Source organism: Nuphar pumila, chromosome 16 (genome assembly GCF_984573655.1).
Source record: "Nuphar pumila chromosome 16, dmNupPumi1.hap1.1, whole genome shotgun sequence".
Classification (NCBI taxonomy): Eukaryota; Viridiplantae; Streptophyta; class Magnoliopsida; order Nymphaeales; family Nymphaeaceae; genus Nuphar; species Nuphar pumila.
The window spans coordinates 6,137,166-6,164,992 of record NC_143264.1 but is presented as its reverse complement, the minus strand read 5'-3'; the positions used below and the strand labels follow the sequence as shown (position 1 = coordinate 6,164,992).

Below are 27,827 nucleotides of genomic sequence, written 5' to 3'. Positions count from 1 at the left end.
ATGCTCTTCAATGCCATTGGATGAGGATGACATAAATTTCCTCAACCCCCAATTGCATCTCTCTCTCTCTCTCTCTCTCTCTCTCTCTCTCTCTCACACACACACACACACACACACATAAATTTCCTCAACCCCCAATTGCATCTCTCTCTCTCTCTGCCATGGCTGCAACCTATTCATCAGCTCCCCAACTGTAAATCTCTCTCTCTCTCTCTCTCTCTCTCTCTCTCTCTCTCTCTCTCTTGATTGCTTCTATTTATGATGTCCATTTCTCTCTGTGGGTACGTATGTGCAGGTTCAGTGGGGGCATAGAGATGGCCAATCTGATGCTGTCCACAGGCATCCTCCAAAAGGGATGGGACTGCATTTTAGAGCTCCAACAAACTTCCCAAATCTCCTTCTCCATCAAGAAGCTGCCCAAGTATACCATCGTAGCCTTCAATTCAACCAGACATCAACAAGATTTCCAGCCAACTCTTGTTTCAGTGAACCAGGCGAGATCTCTGAGCTTTCTCATCACCAATGACAACAAATCCATCTCTCTCCACAGCTCCCCTCTCTCTACCTTTCTCTCTCTCCCCCGACAATGATCTCGAGCAGGTACTCAGTTTCTTTCTCATTTCCGAATATTTTCCTCTTACAAGCACAGTTGACGAGCGGCACAAACTTTTAAGATGGCAAAATAACAGCGGCCAAAATTTTCATGAGAAAATGAAAACATATTGTTTTCTTAGGCTTTTATTGGTAAAATATCAGTGAAAAAAGAAGTCCGCATCCATCTTATCGGAAAACATGAGTCTTTTTGGTTTATTGTAGTGTCCCTTGAAAATTTGAAAAGTACACATTCATACTCATGGAAAAAGAAAAAATAAACATTTTAACTCTTAATGATGAAGGTCACTGTTGTAATTTGACTTATGGTTTTAACCAATGAATCAATGGATAATAACAAATGCAGGCCCTTGTTTGACAGTTTTCAGAAAAAACAGAGTCCTATATTTGAAATTTAAGAAATGTTCTGTTCATATTTGAAATTATGAGTATATGTTCGCGGCCTAGTTGGAATTTTTCCTTTTTCGTATTAGCATTACTTTTTGCAAAGCAAGTTTTGTCGTCACCCAAGGACGTGGACTTTTCAAAGCGAAGAAGGTTTACATGAGTAACTTGCCTATATATTCAAACCCAGCCGTCACGTGGGCCGTTCATCTTGAACTGTTGGTGTTCTATCTCAGTTTTGAAGATTGTCCTCGTGGGTGCAGTCTTGTGGAAATAGTAGTTGAGCTACCATAGATATGAAGGAGCTTAACGTCCACAAAGGCAATTTTCAGAACAGAAATAGAGCATCAACCTTTCAAGATCAACGGCCCATATAATGTCTCTGTTTCTATATATAGGCAAGGAATTCATGTAAACCTTCATCGTTTTGAAAAGTCCCACCAACAAAACATTGAGATCTGTCCTTTGGGAACACTGGGAGCCACCTCTGAGATTCTTTTCAATACTTTATATATATGACAAGTCATGTTTTGAATGGATTTGATGTGTGAATATTTTATTATCAAATTTTAGTTATTTTTACCTCTTTAAAATAAACATGAACATAAAGATGTAACATGCTTTCTATTGATTAATTAATGATAAACACATCTTATGGTTCCGATCTAGTATAAAACACATAAAACTATTATTTTTAACGGTAACCTAACTGAAAAGGGCAGCACAAAACCCAATATATATGACACAAGATCCGTGCTAAATATGGCACGTTGGTTTTTTGAAATTCTAACAGTACAGATGTGGTCAGCACAATCGATTTACTAAAAATAGACACTTGGATTATGCATTTAAATAAAAAATAATAATATTTGAAGCCTCAAAAGTTTATGAAAATTGTAGGCTTATCAGAACTTCGAAAAAACACAAGAAATCTGATAAAATGTTTAATTTAGCACTTTTCCATATTTAGCATGGATCTTGTATTATATATATATATATATATATATATATATATATATATATATATATATATATATATATGAGTTAGTTCCTTCCATCATACGGTGTTGTGTTCTAATTATTTATTCCTCACATGGAATGCAGACTAAAATGTGGTAACAGATACTAACTGCTGTTGCAGTAATAACTGCAGTAGCTGTAGCAGTTATTTTTACATTAAATGATTGCTCTTCCAAAAAAAAAAATGGGGGCATTTTGGTGACCAGCAAACCATGGTCAAACTAACAACTGTTGAGAGAAGGACAAATTTTATAATAACAGCGAGAAAGGCGAAGACTGATCTGTAAAATGACATAAGGCAGGGACCAATGTGCAAACAAAAAAACCAACTTTTTTATAACATTTAAACTTATCGCATTTGCTATTTATTAACCATGTACTTTTCTTACTATTCTTCCATTCTTCTTTGCAATAATAAAGTAAATATATAGCCTGATATGCACTTAATTTATGTATCCTTGAAAGCTTCTGGTTTTGGACTTTAGTTCACATTCATGGAAGATGCATCTTGGCTTTAGATCCGACGTAGGCTGACTTGAGTTATTGCTTTTTTATTCATATTGCACTATCCATTCAGAAAACAACTACCTAATAATATGGCTTGACTACCATTATTAGTAACTACCTATCTCAGAATGGACAAGCAGTTCTGTTCCTTCACATTTGTCCATGAATTTTGGTTGTCCAGATCGTAACTGCAGGTATATGATAGCATAATAAATGCATTTTTCCAATCTTGATGATGATTCATCATTCATGAACGTTGATAAGATCCCTTAGTTTAGTCTGTCAAGCCTGTCATTAAATTCAAACTTAGTTCAGTCTCAACTAGATAACGAACAAGAATTACCCATATCTAAACAAAATAGAAAACACTTGAGGGGTAATGTTTGCTACCATCATGAACAAAGAATTCTCAAGTGAAAAACTTTATTTTAGTTTTTGTATATCTGAATATTCATCAGATGTGATCCACATGTTTGGTTTACTAGAATCTGGCCTTTGGATCAAGTTTTTTCGCCGGGTATGTTGGAATTTCCACAGGTTGAAAAATCAATGTCCTACAATGCATGTAGAACGAAATTCTCAACCCTCAAAAAATAGTATTTTTTTATGTCGAAAATGCAATCCAAATGTCAATTCCTACTATTTTGACCATGCTGAACACATCCATGAGGTCAGATTCGGTCGAAACCGCTTCCCTTATGAGTTCTAACTAGAGGGTTCCTTAATCCGCGATGATAGCAAATATACTTTCTCACTAATTAATGGATTTCAATTATTTCCAAGAAGGCAATTGAACAGCTAACACTCGATTTTCTTTTTTGAGCACAGTTCAAGGCATTAACGGCCAAGAACCAACCCCGACTCGTACTAGTGGGCCAGTCACTGGGAGGCTCAGTTGCTGCCTTGGTCACTCTATGGCTCCTAAAGAACCGGTCATCCACCTCACTCCCTATATGCATCACTTATGGATCCCCCTTCATTGGGGACCAAGGTCTCCAGAAAGCCATTGGCAAGATTGAGCAATGGAAGGCCCAATTTTGGCACGTTGTCGGACACGACGACCTTGTTCCACGCCTCTTCGTCGTCTCAAAGCTTAAGACTCAGTTGGTTCCAAGTGCAGGCGGGGAGTTCAAGCCTTTTGGCACCTATTTTCTCTGTTCTGGATCAAGTTGCACATGTATCGAGCATCCGGATTCGGTTCTCGAATTGCTGGACTACAGCACTCCAAATTTGGAAGGATTGGACTTAACACAGTTGCCCCTCAAGGACTATGGTGCCACACTAAAACAACTGAAGGAGAACATCGAGTATAGAAACAACACTCAAACAACTGACTACTCAAGCCTCACAGTGGGTTTAGCTCTACAATTACAAGCGGTTGGAATTGGAAGCAATCACCCGGTAATTGAACCTCTCTCTCTCTCTCTCTCTCTCTCTCTATATATATATATATATATATATATATATATATATATATGATTCAGGCCCGTGCTAAATATGGCACAGTGCTAAACATTTTATGGGATTTCCGGTATTTTTTCGACTGGAGCCTTGCCTGATTTACTGTTTGGGCTGAGTAAAGACTGGGTCTTACCAGATTATTTTGCTGTGAAGTCAGCCCAAACCCATCGGGTATCAGGTTGAGTGTCTGACCTGATGTCCACCCATACAAATAGATTCAGTATGATTTTTGGGTTGCACCTTAGAAGGCCCAATATTAATCAGACTTGGATCCATCAAGATGGACAAAAACAAGCTGGATGTGTTTGATATGAAAGGGTACTAGTAGTGCTGGCTGGACCTGCACTGTTTTAGGTGATTATATACCATACAGGAATCTGGATCAAGATCTGAATAAGTTCTAGGCTGGTTGCTTCTCTCTTCCAAAGGGGCTTTACCTCAGTGAGCATGGTATGGATCTTACACATATAGATCCTGACCTCAACCAATGGCTAACTTCAAGAAATATGTGATGTATTGGATAAAATAAAGAAATCCCAAATTCAATTTAACTGCATTATGTTAACTTATTTCTAGAATTTATTCAATCTAAACCACAAACTAAACCATACGTAGCATTTGAAGTGTGTAAAATTATAGTATTCATGTATAATACAATATTTGCAGTTTTACATATATAACTGAACCACCAAAACTTATGGTGATACACACTTAATTTACATAAAATCTAATCTCAAAAAACAAAAAGCAGAATCCAAACATTGGGTCATGCTTGCCGTATTTTATATACTATTTTCATGTGTTAAAGTTGATTCTAACATGATGTTTTATACCAATGTTAAACCACCCTTATTTTCATTCATTGTGAGCCATTGATTTTTCACCTTCTCAAAAATTGAATTTCATGGTGTATTAGAAATTGTAAAACCTCCTAACACAGTAAATAAACCATGTTTGACACATCTGTATGGTTAGATGTAGCATTTGGTGGTTAGATTCACGAAACCCGTGTATTCCTCTCTCTCTCTCTCTCTCTCTCTCTATATATATATATATATATATATATATATATATATGCCATTGCATACAAATGTCCCTAGATCTCTGTTCTGATCCAATCCTACCTCATGGATGGATTCATCATTCAGCATGTTCGAAATGGTGAGAACCAGCTTTTTTATCATGTTTGCTCGATGAAAACACATGATTTTATGACCTGAGAAAGTATCTCATATTGTAGGCTGTGGATTTTTTAATCCTTAATCCGACATCTGTAAGGTTAGTTAATGAAAAACAACAAAAAGAACGAAACATTTGTGAGTAGTGGACGTGACCATATATTATATATATAACCTGTGCATTTGCACAGGAAAAAAAAGAAAATGTGAGATCAAATGGATAAAAGCAGATAAAATATACACATTTAAATCAGGAAAATAGGATTGATTCTACTATAAAATAATATTAATTTTGGATGGTTGATCTGAATCCTGATTCAAATATTCATTGGGAACTGTTCATTGGGAAGTACAAATGTATGGGTTAGATCCTCTCTCTATACATATACAATGGTACCTCCGCTGTATCTTTTGTAGATTCAAGGAAGAAAACTATGACAATGGCTATAGATGCCAGCAGCCTCTTACTCATTATTTTTGAAGAACAACATTCCAAAGTTCAAATTCTAAAAAAATCGAGCAGAGAACAAACTCACAAACAATCACACATTTTTATGTGGTTCGGTCTACTGATCTGACCTACGTCCACGAATTCACTCTCAAGGTTTTTCACCCCATGAGAGGGATTCATTTCATCATGTTTAAATACCGGTTCAAGGCAGACTTTTTCTTGCCTATTTTTCAAGACCTTTACATTAATATTCAGACTCAGAGTCTGATTCATGGGATCGACCTCTGGTTCGGTTTTCAACTTTATCATCATCTTTACATTTGATGGTTATACATTTGCCATTCTTGTTGATAGAGTTACATTCGCTAGATTGACCATATTGACTCTTTCCATGATCATGATTACTACAAGAAAAATGCGTAAAGGCGACGGATGCTATCCGTTGGTAATCCGTCGCTATACATGTTTACGATGAATTTTGCGATGGACTAGTGACGGATATCATCTGTCGCATAACCCTAGTCGCTAAATTGCGACAAAATTTATCTACCGCCAATCCGTCGCTATGTTGCGATGGCTTAGCGACGGATCATGTATGTCACGAATTCATCGTTAAATGGAGACCGATTTGGTTAAGCAACAGAATTTAATCTGTCGCTATTTTCGTCGCTATCATTTATCAACGGATGAATATTCGTCGCTAATTAGCGACGGAGTAGCGACAACTTAAATTCTGCTGCAAGCCGATGACTACCTCAAATTGGCGACAGAGCAGCGACGGATATTATCCATTGCTACTTCGTCGCTAATTTGTTATACAATTTTAAATATTTTTTTTAAATATTTTGAAAATCGAGAAAAATTTCTTGTACAATTCATATATCATGCTTATAAAAAAACAATACAAATAAAAAATGCATACAAATTAAACAGAAATGCTAAATTAAACAAAATTTAACTACCAAGTACAGTTCTTACGAAGTTATAATTAGTTACAAGTTTGTCAAACAAATTAAACAAAAAAATCTAATCCTCATCAGGATTTTGGGCATCATCCTCTTCATTTTCTCGATCTATCCCTTCCTCCATGCCTCCATCAGTTTCTCTACGTTGATCATCTCCATTGTCCTACAAAAGAGAACCAAAATGTTAGTATTTATAAATAAAATATAATGAAATAAATTATATGCAATCCATCTATTCTAATGAAACAAAGTAAATGGCTGAATGACAAATAGACTAGTAATAAACTGAAGAACATTAACAAAATTATAAGAAAAAAATTATAGCAACTCAATCATGCATACCTAATGGGTACCTGAGCTCATGTTGAATGCAGATGAAGTTCTACTTTCCTGAAAAAAGTTGCACAACTCATTACGGACAAGGTTGGTAATGACTTTATTTAAAAAGTGTTGCATTTTATCCTTAAAACGCTGATAAACACCATCCCAAGACACAACAGGGTCAATAGGACGTTGGAAGTTGATGATTGCAAGAGAACTTTGTGAGCTCGGGCTGCAAGAGGCAACGACTGGTGTGGTGTTCATGTTACTCTCAAACCCGAACACACGACCCTTTTTGGGTTCACCTGTAGCAATCACTTATGCTGCAAGATCAAAAAACGGATGCTGAGTGGAGTCATCGCCATATCGTTGTATCATTTGTTGCTCGTATGACTCCTACAAAATAATAATTAGAATATGCATTAATAATTAAGAATTACAATATTTATGATAACATAATTGAAAGTAACTTATATATTACAATATTTATTAATACAATAAATACATATCATTGTCGCTCTCGCCTTCTCTGATACAAAATCTCCCGTGCTCTTACGTTTATGTGTTTCAACAAACATATCCTTGTAAGGCACAATGTTTCCTTTTTCTGCTTCCTGCAATGTGACATGTTATAAAAAATTGATTAATAAGTGTGCAGAAATACTCACAAATTTGAATATATATATATATATATATATATATATATATATATATATATATATATATATATATATATATATATATATATTGATGACTTACCATTTTCTTCTGGTGGCTCCTAAAAGTCCTAGATCCACCTGTGTGTAGATGCGCATCGAGCATCACTGATCGGTTTTGTGCAGCCTTTGCTGAGCGGTTTCAAAAATCATTGCTCGCCCACTTGTCGCACATGCCCTCCCAATAATCTCTCCCGACAGTAGCCGACCCATGGCCCTTCCACTGCAATGGATCATCTATCCCACCAACTAATTTTTTTACTGCAGTCTTCATATTGTGCAACATGTCGATAAATCGATTGGCAACCACCTTTTGCCACACTACCCTCGCGTTCTTCTCCTTGTTTGCACTCGTGAATCGATGGGAGGCCTATAAATACTTTTAAGAAGTTAGCACATATTTCAATAAAACACTGCTTGTTATGATAAATGATTGCATACCATGAATGAGGAAATTAAGTTGTACAACACCTCTCTCAAGTACTCTTTCCATTGTGCTACCGGTCCTGAAAGATGATGCAGTAATGACTTCGTAATTCTTTGTATTACTTCTTGCTGCTCAAACCTCGCATTGCACATGAAAAGATACACATTAACAATCGACCGCCAATATACATTTTTTATAAGTTAAATATTAAATAAGTGACAATGAAATACTTACGATCGACCATCGATATACACTATTTGAATTACTTGTCGTGGGTCGCACGGAAAAGACCTTGCATCCAGCGTATGTGGGTCATGTGTAGGTGAAACAACACCTACAAAACAATGAGTTAGAAATTCATATAATGTAAATTTTAACTAATCAAATATATAATTATTTAAATGATATACCTATCGAAGGAGCCTGTGAAGATGAAGGCTCAGACTAGCTACCACTGGGTGCTCGACGACTGTGTCCTTCACGAACCATATTCTAACAAATTAAAATATACTGGCAATACATTCAAACATTGCATTATATTTCAATATATTCAAATCATTCTAATCATTCAGATCAAATTGAAAAAACCTTCATGCAAGACATTCAAACATTGCAACACATTTCAATATATTCAAATCAATACAATACATTTCAATACATTCAAATCATTCATATGAAATTGAAAAAAACTTCATGTATGACATTCAAACATTGCAACACATTTCAATATATTCAAATCAATACAATACATTTCAATACATTCATATCATTCTAATCATTTAGATCAAATTGAAAAAGCCTTTATGCAAGACATTCAAATATTGCAATACATTTCAATATATTCAAATCATTCTAATCATTTAGATCATTCATATCAAATTTAAAAAAAAAAACTTCATGCAAGACATTCAAATATTGCAACACATTTCAATATATTCAAATCAATACAATACATTTCAATACATTCAAATAATTCTAATCATTCAGATCAAATTGAAAAAGCCTTCATGCAAGACATTCAAACATTGCAATACATTTCAATATATTCAAATCATTCATATCAAATTGAAAAAAACTTTATACAAGCCATTCAAATATTGCAACACATTTCAATATATTCAAATGAATATAATACATTTCAATACATTCAAATCATTCTAATCATTTATATAAAATTGAAAAAAACTTCATGCAAGGCATTCAAACATTGCAATACATTTCAATACATTCATATCATTCTAATCATTTATATCAAATTGAAAAAACCTTCATGGAAGACATTAAAACATTGCAATACATTTCAATATATTCAAATCATTCAGATCATTCATATCAAATTGAAAAAAACTTTATGCAAGACATTCAAACATTGCAACACATTTCAATATATTCAAATTAATATAATACATTTCAATACATTCAAATAATTCTAATCATTCAGATCAAATTGAAAAAACCTTCATGCAATACATTCTAACATTGCAATATATTTCAATATATTCAAATCATTCTAATCATTCAAATGATTCATATCAAATTAAAAAAAACTTCATGCAAGACATTAAAAAATTGCAACACATTTCAATATATTAAAATGAATACAATACATTTCAATACATTCAAATCATTTTAATCAGTTAGATCATTCAGATCAAATTGTATTACAAGTTGTATTTCACTAGCTCATGAATGACTCATCATCACTTGTCTGACTTTCATAGTCTTCTTCCTCTTCCTCCTCCTCTTCGTCATCATCTTCTTCTTCTTCATTTAGCGTTCATCCACTTCGTATATCATTTGGATCACATTCTTCCATGCATGTGCCATGAGCCAATGAAGATATGACATGTATACCATATGCGACATCGTGACCATAAGAGAAGTCATACATATCATCTGATTGATAGTATTCACCATCTTCATCAATCTTGTCTTTCTGTAACTGATTATACTCGGGGTATAGTTTAGACTTCACCTTATAAAGTGCCCATTATTCATTTCTATCTGACTTCCTTGTAGTCGGATATGATGTATAGTACACTTGTTGAGCTTGTGAGGCTAATATGAATGATTCATATATTCCAAACATTGACTTACCATTCACCTCCATAATGCCTGAGACTTTGTCGACTCTAGTTGCTGTGGGATTAAATCATTGACACTTGAATAAAGTTAACCTGTTATTTGTTCATAAGTAAGTCAACTCCATTATTTCTTCTATAACACCGTATTAGTCATGTTCATTTTCACCATAGCTGCTACCCTTGACGCACACACCACTATTCATCATTGACTTATTGACACCGTAGTCTTTTGTATGGAAACGATAACCATTTATGATATACTCGTTGTAACACTGCACAACTTTAGACGGACCATTCTGTAAATCACATATTCATTGATCTTTAACATCACCAAGGTGGACCTACAAGCACAAACAAGGACTATGATCATGACAAGTATCTTATTGTTGTATAAAGGAAAAAATGTATATAATCGTCCTTACCAACTCTTTCAACCATGCCACAAATTTATTTTCACATTCTTTCTGTACTTCTGCATCAGTGAGTTGTGAAAGTTTTCTTCGCAATTCCAGATCAAATCGTTTACACTTAACATAAACATATTTTACTGAACCATGTACACACGTATAGAACTTATTGTTACGTATTAACTATACTTACTCAATGTATGGGTCGATTGCTGAGTAATTGAAAATGATATATATTTGTGCTGTGTCTTGCTCTTGATCTTCCAAGAGACTTGACCGGCACTGCTAAATGCATGTCCAAGTGGTTGAAATATAGACAATTTGTCAGTTTCTCTTTCAAGAGACTTGACCGGCACTGCTAAATGCATGTCCAAGTGGTTGAAATATAGACAATTTGTCAGTTTCAGTTAATTGTTCTCCATCATCATTACGAGCTGGGCATGTGTAGCATGTAGGAATGTGAGGTTCAAAGTATATAGATAAGAAATTTGAAATCTCTTCCAAGGTGTATGCCTCACAAACAGAGCCCTCTAATCTTGCTTTATTTCGAACCTTTTTTTTTAGGTCAAACATGCATCTGTCAACAATATATATCTCGGATTACAATAAATTTCTTAATAGTATTGGAAAAAAAAATGTAAATAAACATATACCTTTCAAATGGGCACTTCCACCAATATTGCACAGGTCCACCAACCCTAAGTTCATATGGCAAATGTATGACCACATGTTTCATAACATCAAAAAATGTTGGTGGAAATATCTTCTCTAGCTGATAAATAGTAGTTACGACAGATTCCTCTAGATTCTTTACCTCAAATACTACAACTTCAGTTGCGCATAATGTTCTGAAAAATCTACTCAACTCGGACAGTACCCCTCATATATGTTTATCTAACATATCATGGAATGCTAGGGGTATCAATCGTTGCATAATGACATGACAATCATGGCTCTTCAACCCATATAACTGTCTATTGTCTATCTTCACTGCCCGAGCAATGTTAGAAATGTAGTAGTCTGGAAATCTCAACTGCGTCAACCATTGACATACCAACTTTACTTTATCTGTACCAAGCACATACCTTGCCTTTGGTTTCAGTACTTTGCCATTGTACTCTTTGAGTTTCAATTCTGATTTTTTACATACCACTTTTAAATCCATATGTGTTTTAGGATTATCCTTCATTTTCCCTTTCACGTTCATTACTGTATTGAATACATTATCGAACACATTTTTTTCTACACGCATGACATCTAAATTATGTTGTATCAATAAGGTTAGCCAATATGGTACTTCTTAAAATATAGATTTTTTTGTCTAATTGTGATCCTTCTCAAATCCAATAAAGGGCGTTGCCCTACGGGCATCTGTCAGTCTACATAAAAGGTATCACAATCTTCTTAAAATATCTATGCCCAGAGAACCTTTTTGGTGGACCTTTCATTTCAGTTGTGCCTGCTCGAAACACATTCTTTTGTCATCGGAATGGATGATCGCTAGGTAGAAATCGACAGTGACAATCAAACCAGCACGACTTCCTTCCATGTGTCAATCTAAACGATTTTATAACCTCCATGCAGTACAGACATGCTAACCTCCCATGTGTGCTCCAACCAGATAACATACCATATGCAGGAAAGTCACTGATTGTTCATAGAATAGCAACCTTCATATTGAAGTTTTGTTTTTTGTGGGCATCGTACGTCAGAACACCGTCATCCCACAATATTTTCAGTTCATCAATCAATGACCTCAAATATACATCAAGATTTTGGTCGGAAAACGTCAGACCAAGGATCAATAGAGACAAGAAAATATTTTGATGCTTCATACACAAGCTTGGAGGAAGGTTGTATAGGGTGACAAATACTGACCAACACGAGTATGGGGTTGATCTACCCCCAAATAGATTAAATTCATCTGTACATAAACCTAACCTAACATTTCTCACTTCCAAAGCGAAGTTCTGATGATACGATCAAAGTGCCTCTAAGCTTCTGCGTCAACAGGTTGTGTGATATTGCCTTCATCATGTCGAACTTTTTTTGCATGCCATATCATTTGTTTAGCTGTCCTCAAAGACATATAAAGACATTGCAATCTAGGGGTGAGAGGGAAGTAACAGAGTGACTTATACGACACTTCTTTTGACCTTGTGCTACTATTTTCCTTTGTCTTTGACTTGAACTGAGGATGTCCACATGATAGACATGATCTGCTTTTTTCTTTATCTTTAAAATACAACATGCAGTGATTGGGGCAAGCATCTATCTTTTGATACCCCATACCTAGAGCATTAACCATAACCTTCGCACGGTAGAAATTTTGTGGTAATTTTTCATCTTTGGGCAACATACTCTTCACAATAGAGCACAGTCAGTCAAAACATGATTTACTCAAATTAAACTCGCACTTCAAATTTAGTAGTTGAAGAACTACAAACAGGATAGTGTGACTCTTGTAACCATTCCACAGTGGTTCTTCAACATCTCTAACTAAGTTATAAAATGTACTAGCTTCATCGTTTGTTGCTTCTTCCTCTATCCTAGTTGGTGCATCACTATGTCTCACAGCAGAACCCATTTTCGATGCTGCGACATCAAATATCAAGTCCACATATAGATTATCGTGCACCACATCTACCCTTGCATCATAAGTATTCTAAAATTCTTCACCATGAAGCGTCCAATTTTGATAACCACTAACAAAACCCTTCCTGTACAGGTGATGTCTAACGCCATGAGGTTCTACAAATTGATTATTCTTACACATCGTGCATGGGCATCTGATTCGACTGGTAGGATCCACTGTACTGACACTTGCCATTGTGAATTCAATAAAACTATCAATACCATTCATATATTCATGTGATACATCATTATCAACTATCCTACAATACATCCATTCACGGTTTGCAGCCATTTTGTCCTAAAATATTACAGATATTTTCATCACTAGTTAAAATAAAATCTTAATAATGCTATGATGACACAAATATATTTATTTGAACAAAAAAATCATGATACAATTTTACATAGAAGGCATAATCAAATAGAAAATAACTTCATGTAAGCATGGATACAGAAATATTAAACATTGCAATACATTCAAATCATTCATATCAAAACAATATCAAACATGTACCTGCAACAAACACACTCCAATATCCTGCTAGCTACTATCATGCCTAGCATGAAATCCGTACTCCAAAAATAAGAACACTTCTATTCTCATACATTAAAGTCATGTTCAACATGATCTCCAAACTTCATTAAAGCAGTCCTAGATATCCATAACTAAGTGAGTGTGTGAACAAAAAAGTGTTGCATCTGATAAATTATATAAATAACATGTGATGCGCTTGCATCACTTACTCACCTTGGGTATTTACTCGATTTGAATTGTTTTTCACCAGAAATCCTTTACAAGCACATTGCTTAGAGCTCCTTATATTTACTGAAAACAGTAAAACCTACTGAAAATCACACCAGAAACTTAGTTGAATGCTAAAATAGATTAAAACAAAATAAAACAAAAATTGAGGCACCCCCTGCCTGTCAGAAAATCACAAAGGCACCCCTCTGCCTGTAAAAAACACACAGAGATAGGGGGGCCTTGCCTGTCGAAAAACCCGAGCGGCAGCGGCCGAGGCCCCTGCCAGACTGTAGGAGGCATGGCCTCGCCCTCCCTGCCGGAAATCCTGAACGGTAGAGACGAAGCCCCGGCCAGACGGAAAGAGGCAGGGCCTCGCTCTGCTTGCTAGAAAGACCCGAGAGACAGGGGCCTCGGCCCCTGCCTGATGGGAGGAGGCAAAGGCCCCTGCCTGCAGATAAACAAAGAGGCGGGGGCGCAGAGCACCTTGTGCTTGTCAGAAGCACAAAGAGGCGGGGGACAAAGCCCCCTCTGCCTGTCAGAAGCACACAGAGGCAAGGGGGCTTTGCCCCTTGCCTGTCGAAAAACCCGAGTGGCAGGGGAGGCCCCTACTAGACAATAGGAGGCAGGGCCTCGCCCTGCCTACCGGAAAGCCCGGATGGCAGAGATGAAGCCCCCGCCAGACAAGAAGAGGCAGAGCCTCGCCCTGCCTACTGGAAAGATACGAGCGGCAGGGCAGAGGCCCTTGCTGAATTGGAGGAGCGAAGAGGAAGAAGACAAACAAAGAGAGGGGTTGTCTCCAGCTGAGGGGTCGCCAGACAGGGGATGTCGGTGGCAATCGAGAAATATAGCGAAGAGAGAGAGAGAGAGAGAGAGCGGACATGCGGCCGGTCGGGGGCCGACGGGAGGCGGGTCGGGGGTGCGACGGGAGGCAGGTCGGGGATGACGGATGTCGGGCTGGGGACGACCGATGCCGGGCAGGGGGGCGACGAGAAGCGACATAGATAAAACAAAAAAGAGAAAGAAAGGAGAAAAAATTAGGGATTTACGAGAAAATTAGCGATGAATTAGCGACAGAAAGTATTCTGTCGATAATCCATCGCAAAGTAGCGATGACTTAGCGACGAAATAGTTCTATCGTTGATCCGTCGGTAAGTTGCAACGAATATGGCGACAGAATAAATTTCATCGCTAATCCGTCACTACTTTGTGACGGATTATCGACAGAATACTTTTCGTCACTAAAATCGCAAATAACTGGTATTTTAGCGACAAATACCTTTTTCTCGCTAATCCGCCGATGTTTTGGGATAGATTTTTTCTGTCGCAAATGGTCGTCGCTAATTAGGATTTTTCTTGTAGTGGATCTCCACTAGACTCACAGTTTCCATCTTTATCTTTAACAACCTCTCACAAGTTCAACGGGGCTAAGGTCACATTGAGCTTGTTACTTAGGAGTTTGAACTGATCAGCAGATAATGGTTTAGTGAAAATATTCACAACTAAATTTTTGAAGGAAATATACTTGACTTGAAGTTGGCCTTTAGCAACTCTTTCATGTACAAAGTGAATATCGATTTCAATATGTTTGCTTCTACTCTGGAACATTGGATCGGCAGAAAGATATGACAGACTGATGTTATGACATAAGGGTCTAACTCCCAATTCTTGAAAAAAGTTTTGGATCCACATAATTTCTACTGCACCATTGGCTAAGGCCCTATATTTAGACTTAGTGTTTGATCTTGAGATTTTGGCTAGCTTTTTGGAGCTCCATGAAACAAAGCTTTTTCCAACCATAACAAAGTAACCTCTTGTAGATTTTTTATTATCTGAACAACATGTTCAATCTGCATCAGAATAGGCAAAAATATTCATATCTTTTGCTGCAGAGATAACTATGCTATAACCAAAGGTTCCTTTTAGGTAGCGAAGGATTCACTTTATTGCACCCCAATGAGTATATGTAAGAGCATGCATAAATTGACATACCACGTCATAATGGCATATTGCAAAGCTTCGACAACACTCTTGTATAGATAATAATCTTTAAAGGTTGATTCAGCTTTTGTAGAGAGTGAGGGAGATGTGACCATGGGTGTTGAGACTGGTCTAGCTCCCTGCAAAGATATTCGTTGAATCAAGTTTAAAATATACTTCTGTTAAAATAGAATCAGAGTGTCCTTTGACTGTGTGGTTTCAATGCCCAATAAATAATGAATTGGCCCTAAGTCCTTTAAAGTAAATTTTGTCCTCAGTTTTGAAATAAGTCCCTTTATATGATAAGATGAGCTTCTCATGATAGTTATATCAGCGACATAAACAAGCATGAACACAGTTATTTCTTCAGATTTGTATATGAAAAGTGATGTATCTGTTTTGGCGCAAATGAATCCCAAAGAGGCCCGATATGAACTTAGTCTAGAAAATCAAGCTTGTGGGGGCTTGTTTTAGATCATAGAGTGCCCTTTGTAGCTTGCAGACATAATTTGGGTATTTTGGATCTTGAAATCCTTGAGGTTGATTCATATAGATGTCTTAAGTGAGAAATCCATGAAGGTATGCATTTTCAACATCTAGTTGTTTGATGAACCATAGTCAATACAATACAAATTGTTGTAGGTTTTACCATGGGACTAAAAGTCTTAAAATAATTCAGTCCTTTCAATTGAATGTACCCCTTTACTACTAAATGAGCTTTGTACCTTTGTAAACTCCCATATGCTCTGCACTTGATTTTGTGTATCCATTTGCATCCTACTATATGTTTGGCAGATTCTAGAGGAGCCAAAGTCCAAGTGTGGTTTTTCAGTAATGCTTGATATTCTTGCTCCATAGCCTCACACCATTTAGGACTTCAATCAGCTTCTTTGAAAGATATAGGTTCATGGTCATGGAGTAATATGAAAATGGGAGCTTTAAGAATAGGATAATGGGTGGATTGATATATCTTGGGTTTAAGGGTTCCATCTTGGAACCTGGTTATCATGGGATGAGTCCGAATTGGAGGTGTATTGGGGTTTTGCCTATAGGGAAATCTTCATATGAATCACTATTGAGAGTAATATCTTTTGATTCAATTTGCACATTGTGATTCACTTGAGGTTATTGATCTGAGGTTTAGGGATTCTAATGTAATTAGTGGACATAATAGGAACTGGAATTGATATGGAAACAAATGAAGGTCTTGAATTATTGTGTTTAGGATGAGAAGTAGAGATATTTTTGAAAGGAAAGTTAAACTCATCAAAGATAACATGATGTGAGATATAAATTTTTCTGTTTTGTAGGTTCATATAATAATATCCATGATGACGCATAGCATATCCAAGAAACACACACTTAGCTGATTTGTAGTCGAGCTTCTGGTGCCTATAGGGTCTCAAACATGGATAGCAAGCACTACCAAAAACTTTTAAAACTGATAGTTTGGCTTGGTTTTGTGAAAAACTTATATAGGAGTTTTGAATCTCAATATTTTGGATGGAGTTCGATTAATCAAATACACTGCAATAAAAAATGCATATGACCAAAATTTGGATGGAACTTTGGATTGAGCCATCATAGACAAACCATAAAAAATATGTCGATGCGGACCCATTATGCTCATGTGTATGAGGACAAAAAATTTTGTGGCCAATTCCATACTCTGTAGGTATTTAGATAAGCCCTGAAATTCTCCTCACCAATCAGTGTAGATATTTTATTTTAAAACTCATAACATTTTCATCATGGATTTAAAAAATTTTAAAGGCTTAAATTACATCAGGTTTACTTTAAAAAAAATAGATTCACACATATTTGAAATAAGCATAAATAAAAATAACATAGTACTTGAAACCATCTGAACTCAAAATAAGGGTTAGGCCCCAAACATCTGAATAAATCACTTCTAGTAGTTGGTGGACAACACCAGATTTTTCTATAAATGAAAGATTATGACTCTTCCCTTGCTAGCATGCTTCACACACGTTATTTAAATAAAACTTTTCATATGGAATGTCAAAGAAATTTAAAACATGTTGAACTATCTTTATAGTAGGATGGCCTAATCTACTATGCCAAATATCAAGAGCAAGATGTTCTCCACTTGATGCTTTTTTGTTCTTGAACCAATTATCTGACTAATTCTTATTCAACTGCTAAAGTCCATCATGGTTTATTCCTTGTAAAAGAATCTTCCTTGTATGACAATCCTTTATACACCAAAAGTCAACATGAAACTAAAAAAACATTATTATCTTGAGTAAAATTTTGAACTAACATCAAATTTATAGTAATCTTAGGTACATGTAAAATGTCTTTCATATGCAATTGATTGAAAAATGAGAAAGAGCCAATATGGTCAATATGCAAACTTGTTCCATCTCTAATCGTGACGTCATCTGGACCTAAATATTCTGAATGGGCTAACAGGTTATTAATGTCATTTATAATATGGTGAGTAGCACCCAAATCTGGGTACCAATTATCATCAAAGAATTGTTGCCCTTGGTTATTCCTTGGTGTGGCTATGTAAGCCTGAGGATAGCTCAATTTTGCTTGAAGGAGGTTTGTATACTGATAGCATGACCAAGCTTGTCACATATCTGGCATATGGGTCATGGTCAATTATTTTGATTGAAGTTTCTACCATTATATGATCTCTCACGCCCATAAAATCTTCTTTGAAAACCCCCACAATCACCTCTTCCTCTGTTATTGAAATTTCTATTTTGATTGAAATTGGATTTGGCAGCCATATTTATTGCATGACTGATATTATCAGTTCTATTTTCTTCCGATTTAGAGAATCGAGCCTCTTGAATTAGAAGCATGCCATGAAGTTCATTTAATGAGATTGGATCCACTTGAGTCTCAGTAGAGATTTTTAATGCTAAATACTCATTCAATAATCATTTCAATATCTGCATAATCATAACATCTTCACCAACATGTTTTGAAGCTATAGCAAGTTGATGAGCAATAAATTTTATTTTTTGAAAATACTCATCAATGGATTTGAATCCCTTTTTAATGTCTTGAGATTGGGATTTTAATCCATCACTCAGAATCTAGGGTGTACAACATAAGATGCTTTTAGAGCATTCTAAACTTCAAAGGTTGATGATAAACCAATTATTTGACTGTGAACTTGTTCAATCTATGAAGATAAAATCTAGCTTAGTAGGGTCTAATCACGTCTAAGCTAAACTATATAATTTGAGACAAAAAAACATGAGAAGAAAGAAATGACTGACCAACCTTGGTGTTGAAGATGTGGAATCAGGTTATGACAACTCTTCCCATAAATTGAAATCCTCATCAAGTGCAGGTGGATCCTGAGCCTTCTGCTTGATAGAAAAATCTGGTTTCAACAATACCAACAAAAATTCCAGCACCAGATGCATTTCATGGAGCTGCATCTCTATACACAACATTTACACTATAACCTGTAGTATGACTCCACACTCCATAGCCTTTAGGTGCTTGATTACTACATAGGCTTCTTGGTGCCCCCATGTGGGCTACCAACATAATCCATATAACCAACACTACCAATTACTTGCTGCCTCATATCCATAGCTAGGTGCCCCATAGTTGGAGGAGCCATATGCAAGAAATCCACTCCATGCTAGTGGAGGTTGTCCATGTTGATTTGCATTTATTCTACCATCATAACTGTAGAAAATGAGGTGATTTGACAGTGGCCACCAGCGTATTGCGTGCAAGATGAAAAGGTTAGGAGATGGACTATAAGAGATGGATGTTGAGGTTGGAATTAACCAGAGTTGTCAGTCGAGGAAAAGGAGCAGGAAGCAATTTGGGAAGCAATAGCAAAAAGCAAGGCACTTCTAAGATTTTAGGAAGTAGGAAGCGCAGAATGACTTAGAAGCAAAACTGAAATCATCTCAGAAGCAAGAAGAAAAGCGAACCGCAAACGGCCTAAAAGGCTAACTAGAAGCAAATAAGGATTCGAAAGAAGGACAAAGAAGAAAAAAGAAGGAAGTGACCTAGGATTCTAATGGGAAACAATAGATAAGAAAAAATTATTATATTTTCTTAATTTATCAAAATATAAGATTTATTTTATCATTAACAAAATAAATATGAGTATCTAAAAATTGAATCATATATGCAAAGTGCAACCATTTAACAACTACATCTGTTGCAAGCATTTAATAAATAATATATGAAGTAAAATTCATAATTCATATTCATATTGCAACCAATTAAAAAATGCATCATATTCCAAGCATTTAATAAATAATATATCAAAAAGATCCATAATTCATATTCTGATTGCAACTATTTAACAAATGCACCTTATTGCAACTTGCAAACATTTAATAAATAATACATCAAGAAAAAATCATAATTCACATTCTTGATACAAACATTTCACAAATGCATTCAAACATTTAATAAATAATGCATTAAGAAAATTAATAAATTTGATTAAGAAGCATACATTTTTCAAGAAAAGAATCAAATGACTTGTTATTTGATGTTATGATCTCTGCAAGATAGAAAATGAGAAATCAATAAACTAAAAGATTACATAGCGATATGGTTATATTTTTAAGTACACAAAACAAATTACACATTTAAGCACTAAAAAGTAAAAACATAATTTAATTTCAAGCATTTGAAAATTTAAAGTATATAGTTATAAACTTTAAACTTTAAAATTAACATAATCAATTAAGTCACTTTATCATGCAAACTTCAAAACAAAAGTACATATCACCAAAATCAAACCAATAAAATATTACAAGTCCATGATAAAAAAAAGTCACCACCAAATGAATAAAGCAACATAAGAGTTTCTAAGTTGGACTACTCTAACTACATAATCAAAAGAATAACCAAGAATTCAAGAGTTTATTTCATTGTCAACAATCAATAATCTATCATCTTTCTCTTTCCCTTTAGGTCAGTAATATATCGAGAACTTTCTGCATCACCACGTCTTTCACACCCTTCATGACTATGCCCTTCGTTCCTTCCTTCATTTTTTATAATGAATATGTTAAAAACTTAAAATATTAAAAAACATTAATTTAAAATATTAGATATATATATATAGGAGAAAGTGAAAATAAAAAAATACAAGATGCATAATGCATACCTTGCCTAGCTCTCCTGCTAAAGAAATGATCAATCTGACCTTGGGGAACTGATGGTCGATATTGTATATTAGCACTAGTTCTAGTCGCTCTTGTATATCGACACTAGTTCTGGGTCTGTTGTATTGATGGTTATCTTCTTCAACCTCATTTGTATGTATGATTATTTGAGGCAATGAAGTTCTTGGTTGTGTATCCTTGGTTTTGAATTTGAAAATAATGCTTGATTGTTGTGCATTATCATCCAAATTTCTTCTGTGCATCTCCTCTAATCTCAATGTATTTTCTTCTATAATAGGAAGTTCTGAATTGATATCTTATTTTTTACTAGGTCCTTCTTTGTAGCGATTGTTGCACCTTTTTATAACAAGAATAAAAAAAGTGAATGTTAACAAATAATCAATGATACATAAATATTTTCCAAGATTTCAAAACAAAAGTATAAAACACTTTAATTATACTTGTCAATCAATCAAAAATTTGAATGAATATACACCAAGGTATCAACACGATCTTCATTGAGCTTATTTCTTTTATCATTATGAATGTAGCTATAGGTGCTCTACACACTTTTTGTCGAATATATGCTAATAGGTTGAGATAAGACCTTAATGGCTAATTTTTTTAACTTGAGCATATCACCACCATAAAAATGCCAGCAATTAAGGACCGACATTATAGGATTCAATGCATTTATTCTTTCTGTATTTTGGCTAAATCTTTCAGTTCTTGATGTAAAAGCCATAAGTTGTGACCTATAAAGTGAAGATAGTTCTTCATTTACAACAGATATGACTTCAAGCGCGAGCATTGCACTATCTTAGATATCATCGTCTTTGTCTACAGAAAAGAAAAGGATTATTTAGCTATAATAAGAAAATATAAATGAAAGATTAAAATAATTAACTCATTTAAGTTTAAACTTTAAATTTTATTAAATAGTTAGAATAAAATTTTTACCAAGAGGAACTCGTTTGACCCTTCTTTGTGCCTGGGATCTTGAGATACTCTTACTCATAATATTTTGGATTAAGCATGTGGGCTAGACTATGGAGGGGCACACTCATTCTATCCCATCTATTTGAGACAAACTTATAAATTCTTTCATACAAATCTAGTTTTTCTTTTATATTGTCTTTGATATCTTTCAACATGTTGTTCATGCCTTCATATACTTCACCAATTATAGGGCATTCCTCATCATAAAATTTGGTCATCTTGTAGATGAGTTTTGTGATCATAAATGCCAAACAAACAGAATCACAATATTCTTTATTAAGAACAATTATTTCTATCGTAATAATCTTTATTTTTATAGCCTCATTAGTGCATGATTGTTTTCACTTACTCCATCTATCTGATATGACTGTAAGCTTCAAGCTCTCCCTTACATCAAGCAAGCACTTCAAAGTAGTATAATGTGAAGCAAATTTTGTTTTTGCAATCTTTATTAGCTCTAATTTTTTATTACTTTTAAAGATTGTTAATGCTTTCGAATGATTGATGATATATTTCATAATTTTTTTGCTTTGCAAATATGTCTCTCTCAACCAATGAAACTTACTTGCCAAATCTTTGAAGATCAAATTAAGAGCGTGCACAACATAAGATGACCAAAAAATATACTTGTATGTTTGTCTTAATTCTTCATCAACTAACTTGTAATTTATTGCATTGTTTGTAATCACTTGCACTATATTAGAAGCCCCCACCATTTTAAATTTAGTTTTAAAAAACATGACAATATGTGTAGCCAATTGTTGCACATCAAAAAAATCACTTGCATATAAGAACATCGATCCAAAATAATTTGATGCAACTATATTTATCAAGTGTTTGTTCTTTATATTTGTTCAACCATATGAGCTAATAAAAACTCCAAACTCCTTAAACTTTTCTTGAAATTCACTTAAATCTTTATAAATACACTCATTTTCATTGTCAAACAACATTGTTTGGGCTTTTTCATCTGATAGGGACTTATATTCAGGCACTACTAATTATTGATATCATCTCTTCCCAATATGGTGATCAAAGCACATTGATGCATGCTATTTGCACATAAAAACCTAATAATTTTATGATTTACATCATCACTTTTTACCTTTTTAAAGGTATCACAAATATCAACTGTGCTTTGACTTTTACTAAAGACAAAAGAAAATATAGTCAGAGTGCTAGGCATTGGTTTATGAATTCTTTGTCTTTTTAACTCAAATATGTCAGATGAAACTTTCACTTGTCGAACTTGCTTCTTAATTTTTCTTGTCTACTCTTCATTTTTTGCAACTGTAGAACAAAAGGCAATCTCAACACTCTTTTTCTTTGGAGCTACCATTAGATGCACAAAAACTCGAGTATATGACCCATGATAAATATTTTTTTGCCGGGCATGCATATAAAAGCATGAGTTCTACCTTGCTTTCCTTGTGCACTCTTCTTTTATTTCAATACATGGCACCATAGCACTGTTGTTTTGTGCATACTAGGTGGTTCTAGGTCATCTTCATTATAGTACTCATCTAATTCATATTTTTCTTTATCTTCCTCATCGAAACAATTTTTTTTTTCTTCCTCAAACTCATATGGACAATCCTATTCCTTATCATTTTTGACATTTTTTATTCCCAACACCACTAGCATATTCATGCTCTAAATTGCAACATCAATCATTCTCATCACCATAATTGTCGATATCATAGTTTTTTATATTCATTAGTGAAGCAAAGAACAAACAAATATACCTGCATCAGTCTAAAGACTCTATATAACAGTTTTTGCATAAAATCATGCCAAAATAAATATATATAAACAACCCAGGATTTTAACATGCATGCATGCCTGCATTCTACAAAGTTACAAACCAAGATTTTAACATGCCATAAATAGTTAAGACACCTGAGTTAAAGCACTTGGAGTCTAAGACTGTAATCATGATTTACAGAACCTCTATCAAAAATTAACATTCAATTGGAATATAAAATGTAAAATGTAAAAGCATGGGTTTATGTGCAATAATCCAAATGCTAAGCAACTTTTTATAAAATACACTTACCAAGATAACAAATAAATTCCGATTTTTTAAACATGGAATCAGGGAAGAAATTGAGGATCCACCAAAATAAACATTAAAAAAATAACGCCTAGATGACAAAATCATCATTTTGTTCAAGACACGAAGAAACTGTCACCTAAATGACCAAATAAACATAAGACTAATGGCATACTAGATCATCATCCTCTGTTCGGCAAGAAACACACAAAAAAACAGAAGAGAAACAAACACCCAAATCACGAATTCATTTCAAAATCCCAATGGTGAAACCAATAACAAAAACCACCAACTGAACACAGAAGCAATGAGATCACATTCAGAACAAAGGATGATAATCTACCCCACTCATAATTTTCTTCTTTTATTTTTAGTGTCTTTTCACGTTTTTAACCAATAAATAGCCTAGTGAATCATGACTTTACAAACAAAGAAAAAAAAGTACATAGAATGTGACTAGCTTATTGAAAGTCATATTAGATCATCATCTTCTGTTCTGCATGAAACACGCAAAAACAATAGAGGACAAACAAATACCCAAATCACAAACTCATTTCTAAACCCGAATGGTGAAACCAATAACAAAAACCAGAGCGACAATGAGAGTGAGTGAGAGTTCGAGAGACAGAGAGAGTGAGAGAAGAGAGCTAGAGAGACAAAGAGAGATAATGAGAGACCCAAATGCATGGGTTCATTACCTTTAAAAATAACCAATATGATCAAAACCATACAAAATCTCAAATTTGAACAAGAAACTATTTGTACCCCAGAAAATATTCATAAATTCATAAGAAATCCAATACAACAACGATCTCAATGATCCTTGATTTGCTGGAGCTGGACTCCTAAATTCAAGTTCTATGAAAGACCTGTCTCAATCACACCAAAGCTGACAGAATGTGAAGTAAGAGTGAGAGAGTATGAGATACATAGATGGTGAGAGTGAGAGTGAGTGAGAGATGGAGAGCGAGCGCGAATGAGAGTGAGTGAGTTAGAGAAGAGAGATGGAGAGACAAAGAGAGTGAGATCGAGAGAAGAGATGGAGATGCAGAGAGAGAGAGAGAGAGAGAGAGAGATGTCATTATTAACTGTTTGGTGGGCCCACTACTTGTAGGGATGAAAGCAATGGATGGTGAAAATGTTGGATCACTTTCTTAAAATGATTTGATAAGTCATCTTATCTGCTGAGAGAAATAGAATGGGCACGTCCTTGGGAACTTAAGAAACTAATTAGGTGTAAATGAAAGAAAATTTTAGATTACGTGGGAAGTAGGTTTTGGTCAGCTAAAATCCAGTGCAGCTTCCCAAACATTAGGCTTTATATATCCAGAGAGAGTGATCGTTAGCTTCTCAATCCATAAGTGCTCAATCGGAGCTCAAGCGTGTTGACCGTTCATCGCACCTGTGATGGACAATCAACACGTAAAAAAACACAAAATATGAAAAAAATGACATTTAGCATTGCTTTCAAAGCATCGCTAAAAAAATAAAATACAAAATACCAGGCGCATCTCCTTGAGGTAAAGCGCCTTAAAAGGGTTTTTATGCAAAAAAACATGTTTTTGCCCTCTTTTTGCTCATTTTTGTGCATTGACCGTTCATCACACATGCACAATGGAGCACGATTGAGTGTGGTTTGAGCACCTATTGATTGAGCAGCCACCAATCTCTCTCTCTCTCTCTTTATATATATATATATATATATATATATATATATATATATATATATATATATATATATATATATATATATATATATATATATATATATATGGGTTAATTTAACATTAACCTAATTGTGTTTAACATTAGATAAATGGTTTCAACCTTAGAATAACTTAAATATCCTTAAAACAATGATATTTTTTAAACTACACTATTACCTTTTCGGATCTTAGAGGTCTTTTGAACTTTTGAACTTGAAGGAAATTGCAAATTCCAACATTTTTTTCAAAAAAAAGCAACTTTATGAATCTATCAAATTTAAATTTTTAACATAAAAAAGTAATCACACATTTTAAAAAATGATATTAAAAGTATTTTATTTATTTTATAAAGTTGAATCCATTTAATCTTAAATACATCTAGTTTAATGTTAATATATATTCATTAGTTCACACGTATACACATTTATGCCCACCCTAATTGGAATTTTTGGCTCCACCTATGCTTTGTTCTAGGCCCATCTTACTCGTTAAGATGCATAATATCAAACATGATACAACCCTTATCTTATCCAACTTGCTTTCCTAGTTAGCCAGTGGTTGCCACTCACAGATGCTCTAATTTCAACAGAAACATGGTGTGATGCTTAATGCCATGAAAACATGGGAGAATGATGCGTACCACAAAAGGAAGAGCGTAACGAACGCCTCCAAGAAGTTAAATGATCTGAAGATTCAGATGGCCTTATTCGAGTGGTACAAGAAGACGTGTGAAAAAAAGGACTTGGACTACTACGACTGTTTCAGGAACAGAAGGACTGAAACGGACACAGACGTCATTAAGTTCCAGACCAAACTCACCGGTTACTGGCAGAAGAAGGTGGAAGAAGCCGAGAACGTCCCGCAGACGCCGGACGATCCGCTGCGGTCCCGCTGGCTCTTTGCCGGAACGACCTACCGGCGCATGATCGAGCCGCTCGAAATCGCTGATTACTACAGGAAGAAGAACAGGGACTACCTGACTAAAGGCAGGGCTCACCACTACGAAATGCTAGAGAAATGGCACAGGGATACGCCAAAGGATACGGAGAAGACGAAGGAGAAGAAGGCGCCGAGCCTGACCGAGGACTCGTGCTTCTGGGCTCATGTGGAAGAGGCTAAATTGAACCTGAAGGAGTTGAAGAGTGGGGGAGAAGAAGGTGGCAGCAGCCGGGATGAGTTAAGGGTGAAGTTGATTCAGTTTGAAGACTATGTTAAGAACTCGGTTGAGAAGTATGAGTTGTCCCCTACGGTTTTCAAAGAGAATGGTGAATTCATGGCTTGGTGGAAAGAGTATGAAAAGAATGTGGAGCCTGGTCATAATTCACAGTTCATTAGATTCATGAAGCGATCAGAATATCTCAAGTACATGAAAAATCAACCAATATCTTTTGCATAGATATATACATGTATGAACACAGGTACATGGTATCCTATTGAACAAGGCCTGTATTTTCGACCTTAATATATTTGGGTCGTATTTGAACTTTTTTTTTTTTTTGCCCTTGAGATTCCCCCTGCTCACCGGGGACACCAGGCTTCAACCTTATGGTAAGGGACACCCTCTGTAGGTTTCAAACACTGGTTATTCCTTGTTAATTAGGTGACAAATCACAGTTGCCCTTAGCCAGGCATGTGGAGCCTTTGTGAGCATCATGTTTGAATGTTTGTAAGAATAGCTTGTTGTTATACTTGTTTTTGTTGTAATAAAAGTTTTCATCTTTGAGAACTGCTTAAAATTGCTTTATTTTTAACAAGAGAACTTTACATATAGTATAGTTTGAAGTGTTTTATGATATATCTGAACTATTAGATGTGTTTTAACATGATCGGTTTAGTGGGAATCGAATCTTGAATCATGTTTTTACGACTAAGTTCTCTTGTTAAAAATGCCATAAATAGTAGTTATAGCACTTAGAGTCTAAGACTGTAATCATGATTTACAGACCTCTATTTAATTGGATTCACCATAAGAAAATGATACCTGGGTCCTATAAAGATTACGTGAACTAGATCCGGTCCATACCTGATAAAAATTAAAAAAATTAACTTTT

The 27,827-nt window shown here is 35.1% G+C and overlaps 1 protein-coding gene across 1 annotated transcript; it reads left to right on the top strand.

Moving 5' to 3' along the window:
* Positions 1 to 27,502, top strand: LOC149812785 (senescence-associated carboxylesterase 101-like). The gene is made up of 4 exons (XM_089991667.1): positions 1 to 193; positions 296 to 600; positions 3,352 to 3,924; positions 26,366 to 27,502. Exons 2-4 carry the CDS (start codon positions 523 to 525, stop codon positions 27,170 to 27,172), a joined length of 1,458 nt encoding a protein of 485 aa, XP_089847793.1. The 5' UTR covers positions 1 to 193; positions 296 to 522; the 3' UTR covers positions 27,173 to 27,502.
* Positions 27,503 to 27,827: the final 325 nt, after the last annotated feature.